At 31.4% G+C, this 5,156-nt stretch overlaps 1 protein-coding gene across 1 annotated transcript; it reads left to right on the forward strand.

The window, feature by feature from the left end:
• The first annotated feature begins 3,222 nt into the window (after positions 1-3,222).
• On the forward strand, positions 3,223-4,691 carry LOC113785408 (pectinesterase/pectinesterase inhibitor-like). Its single transcript, XM_073364983.1, has one exon. The coding sequence runs from the start codon at positions 3,512-3,514 to the stop codon at positions 3,959-3,961; it is 450 nt and encodes a 149-aa protein (XP_073221084.1). The 5' UTR covers positions 3,223-3,511; the 3' UTR covers positions 3,962-4,691.
• The last annotated feature ends 465 nt before the right edge of the window (positions 4,692-5,156 follow it).

Consider the following 5,156-nt stretch of genomic DNA (forward strand, 5'->3'; position numbering starts at 1 on the left):
CAGGTAAAACTTTTCAGGAACATGCCACCAAAGCGATTGACAAGTCGATTAACATCTAAAAGCTGAGTCACTGTTTTGAGTTAAATCGATTGGCAAATCGATTGATATTAAAAGCTGAGTCACTGTTTTGAGTTAAATCGATTGGCAAATCGATTGATATTAAAACTGAGTCACTATTTTGAATCACATCGATTACCAAATCGATTGACATCAAAAACCTGAGCCACTGTTTTGAAAACAATCGATTGGCAAATCGATTGAAATAAACTTTTTGAAAACACAGTGAACTCTGAGATTGTGACCAAATCGACTCCGTGGTTTTATACATCGACTCTGAAGTTTGGCAAATCGATTGAGTAATCGATTGAAAATAGTTTTATTAAAACAGTTTCCCAGAAATCGATTAGGCAATCGATTTATACAGGTCTGGACATGTTCTGCTGAAAAGTGTTGTTTTAAAGAATCGATTGGTAAATCGATTAGCTTGTATAGTTTCAAGATTAAAGAAAACCAAGATCGCGATAATCGATTGGCAAATCGATTTAGCACCTTTTATAACTTTACAAAATCGATTGGGAAATCGATTTCATTGTTGGTTTTTCAGAAACTATATAAACTGTCTTTCAATCTTTATTCAAATAATTTTTTTCATAACTTTCATAATTTCTCATAACACTCTCAGCTGTTCATAACAACAAACTAACAACTTCATAATTGTGATTACAGATCTCAATACAGTTTGTTGACAATCTAAGAGAAATGATAATGTGCTCAAGAACAATCCATGAATATCCAGATTTGTGAGGAGCAACATTCATAAAGATTGAAGACCCTTTTGTTTTACAATCTTTTATTCTTTCTGTAATAAATCTTTGAACGAAATAGAACGCAAGAAAAGCCAGCTCGAAACTGGTGGCTACTTTCTTGGTTGAGGGGGCTCAACAAGAAAGAGTCGCACTTTGATTCTGTGATAGGCTGCTGAGTGTCTACAAGGATCAGAGGGTATTCAATAGGAAAGACATAATTAGAGATTGATAGGTTTCAGGGAGGAAACTGGAAAATCTTTGTAATTGATTCTTTCTATTGAAGGAGAAGAAAATCTGAAATCCGATTGGATTTTCAGGACTGGACGTAGGTTGTTGTGGAACAACCGAACCAGGATAAATCTCTGTGTCTTCTTCTCTAACCCTCTCTCTTTAATTTTCTATATTGCTAACTTTGCATGCCACAAAATTTAATTTCCGCTGTGCGCTTGATACTGATTAATTTGGTAACGAAAACTGATATATTTTCTGTTATTGCGAGGTCACTGATACCAACATATTTAAGTATTTGCTTTATAATACATCAACATATTGACTTATTTATTTTTAATTAAAAATAGAAATCAACATTTTTAAATGATACATGTCCCAAGTAAAATTAAATGATCTATAAACACTAAAAAAAATATTTTTGGTTTAATGATAGAGTCACAAATTTTATATTTCTTCATAATCATAATTAAAATAATTTTAATCATATATGGAAATGGAATGTTAGGCCAATCCGCTTCTCGTAGAATTCGAACTCGATATCTAGAAAATAAATACCGCTTCATCTCATTCCCACTATCAATTGAGCTAACTCAATTAGTAGTAGGGATAAAATGAAGAAATATTTATTCTTTAAATATCAGACGATGATAAATGTTGGGATGTTACATTAGGTATGATGTAAGTTATTGTAACCGCAAGTCCAGCAACTACTTCATACAATTCTTTATGCCTATTGAATTTAAAGTTTTCGCTTTTCTTGTGAACTGATGATTATACGACTTCTTATTAATAACTTAAATACCACTAGTTAGTAACAAATTCAAAGTTGAGATTAAACACCACTACCAAAAACATATAGCTATGTAGGCTTTCCACAGTTGTAGGAGGTTTCTTGAAAATGACTTAATGCCAAGCTAGATATACAATCTACCAAACCTACACAAATGAGATTAAATTGAATCCTAGCCGTTAGATTTCATAAGAGTGCACTATTTCATGTAAAGGCCCCATAATGACACAAAGCAAACACTATATGATGAGGATTGTGAGAATCCAATGAAATGGTAAGCCCTACCACACAACCTTTTATGACTCAAAGGTTGAGACAAGTAAACCAATTTTGCTAATATTTTCATTTTTGGAAGGTACCCCTAAAAATTTAAATGGTTTATTAGAGGCACATGGGGCGTGTGCAAACCACATATGAGAATATGATAAGGCACATTAGAAAAATTAGATTAAAACAGGACAAAATAGTAACCGACATATGAGAAGATGTTTTGCTTTTTGTGTTCGGTATAGTATGATGTTGCTTTAAGATGTAACAATACACTTCAAATATAGTGTTTTTTTACCCACATATTAAATATTGAGATATCTTATGGTTCATTATGTTTTGGAAGATTCATATTTTGATGTATTTTTTCACAATTCTGTAGTTGTAATTATTATATAGAATATATTTTTCCTCTATGATTGAAGAAATATAAATTATTTTTGTCTTTGAACTGAAAGTATACAAGTATTGTTGGTGTAATGGGATTCCGATAGGAAGAAACTACATTGGTTTGCCAAATTATTGAATTAAGCTTGAATTCATTGCCATTTTTTTTATAAAATTGTTCAAGGAAGGTTTCATCTTTGAATTTGGTGTATGTCTAGGATGGTGGTCCTCCCCTAAGAATAGTGTATGAACAAATTAGGTATTGAAAACAGTGTGATATTTAAGGAAAAGGAAATTATGTGAAAATTAGAAAGCACAGCTTGCATGCAATATTACTTGGCATTATTTGGGTTAGGATTATGGAGTTACTCCTCGAATGGCAATTAGTATTATTGTTTCAATTATTGTCCAATTGTGACACCAATACACCAATTCTAGTTTGTTCAATTATGTACAATTCTTTCTTTTTTTATTGTTTCACTTTCTTTCAACATGAGTGCTTAATTTCTTAAACTAGGATTAAATAAGGCTAGTTCAATTTATTCTGTAGTTTTGTTCTGACTCAATGAATGCAATTCAATTTTATGTCAAAAAAATACTTATACATAAAAAAAAGAAAGAATTGATTAAAAAATGAAAATTACATGAGCCATTAGATTTGTAATCTTTATTTTAAAAATAATTAATATTTTGGTCTATATATACGTTTGATGAAATAATGAAAGATGATAGTGAGAAACCATTACTAGCTTTATCAGTATGGCTACTACACAAGAAACAAGAAACTTTGCTAGACAAGCCAAGAAAATCCCTTCCCAAAACATTTTGGTTAATTCTGTATTTAGTTGCTATCATAAGCTCATCACCCCTTGTTATTTCACATTTGTGTCAACTTGTAATTGATACAAAATCATGCTTAACTCATGTCTCATAAGTATCTCAACATCAAACCTTGCCAAATACAAAAGACCACAAATTCAGTACCTTAATATCCTTGTTAACCAACTCAACCACACACATTAAAAAAACCATGGACAAAGCCAATGTTATCAAACGCCTAAGTATTGTGCTTACTAACCATGTAACTTGCTTGGATGGATTAGAAGGTTCATCTTTGGTTGTTATGGAAAGTGATCTTCATGACTTGATATCAAGAGCTAGAAGCTCTCTCGCCGTGCTTGTCGCGGTTTTTCCTTCAAAAGATAGTGATGGATTCATTGAGGAGAAGTTGAATGGAGACTTTCCTTCTTGGGTAACAAGTAAGGATAAGAAGCTTTTAGAATCTTCAATTGGAGACATAAAGGCAAATGTTGTGGTGGCTAAAGATGGAAGTGGCAAGTTTAAGACTGTGGCCGAAGCTGTTGCATCTACACCAGATGATGGTAATGGTATGGATGTAACAACAATCACAGGCAGCTTGAATTTCATTGATGGAGCAACCATTTCCAGTAGTGCAATTGTCGGTATGAATTTTGAATGAGATACATCAACTTTTATTCACTCAATTTTCTCTTATATTTAAGATAAGAAGAAACAATAATAACATGTTCATATATAATTTGGTTTTGCAACTGCTGTTGGGGATGAGTTTATAGCTCAGGACCAGAGTTACATAATTCGTTGGTATATCCAACGAACCGCGAATTGGTTTGTGAGTAAAAATTTAGTGAATAAAAGTTGATGTATCTGATTCAAAATTCATACCGACAGTTTCACTACTGGAAATGGTTGCTCCATCAATGAAATTCAAGCTGCCTGTGATTGTTGTTACATCCATAACATTACCATTATCTGGTGCAGATGCAACAGCTTCAGCCACAGTATTAAACTTGCCACTTCCATCTTTAGCCACCACAACATTTGTCTTTATGTCTCCAATTGAAGATTCCAAAAGCTTCCTTTCAACAATGTCACATAATACCAAGCTCGGACCTTAACAAGTGCATGCCTTGTTTCCATTTTTATTGAAGGCCTGTAGATATGAGCTTTAGCAATTTTGTACTGCTATGTTTTGCAGGAACTAAAATACAAAAAACTATATATGCTTTATGGCAGAATAGTGAGTTTACCTAAAAAACATTCTTACATAGTCTGTTTCAATAATCTTTTAGTGGTACTATTGTAATGAATGTGTCATTACTCATGTGCTTCAGCCATCCTAGTTTTAAATATTCCAATAGACAGTTGTCATCTTACATTTGATGCTGGAATTTCTCAATGCTTGACATAGACATACATTCAAATACTGCAATTTTATTTTAACCATAGATTATAAATTATGATTGAGATAACAACCAAGTAGATGTTGGATTAGAGTTCCTAATTTCAATTTAGGAGTAGTGTTTATTATCTGGATTATAAAACCACATTTATTTTGAGATTTTTTTTTTTTACTAAAGTGACATTAATAATAAAACAAAAAGAATATTTAAGAGTTAATAGAAAAAAAACTATCTCAATTACTTTATTTTTAGGATAACTGAGATATAATGAATCGAAGGATTAGAAAATAAATAAAATCCAATAATTAATTATTTTTAATAAATTTAATTTAAATATAAATTCTCTTGAATAATTCATTAATATGAGAGAGACTTTAATATGATAACATTTAAAAAAAACACATAAATAATGAAATATTTTGTTACTCAACTACCCAACCCATATTGTGATAT

Source organism: Cicer arietinum, chromosome 2 (genome assembly GCF_000331145.2).
Source record: "Cicer arietinum cultivar CDC Frontier isolate Library 1 chromosome 2, Cicar.CDCFrontier_v2.0, whole genome shotgun sequence".
In the NCBI taxonomy this organism is placed as follows: domain Eukaryota; kingdom Viridiplantae; phylum Streptophyta; class Magnoliopsida; order Fabales; family Fabaceae; genus Cicer; species Cicer arietinum.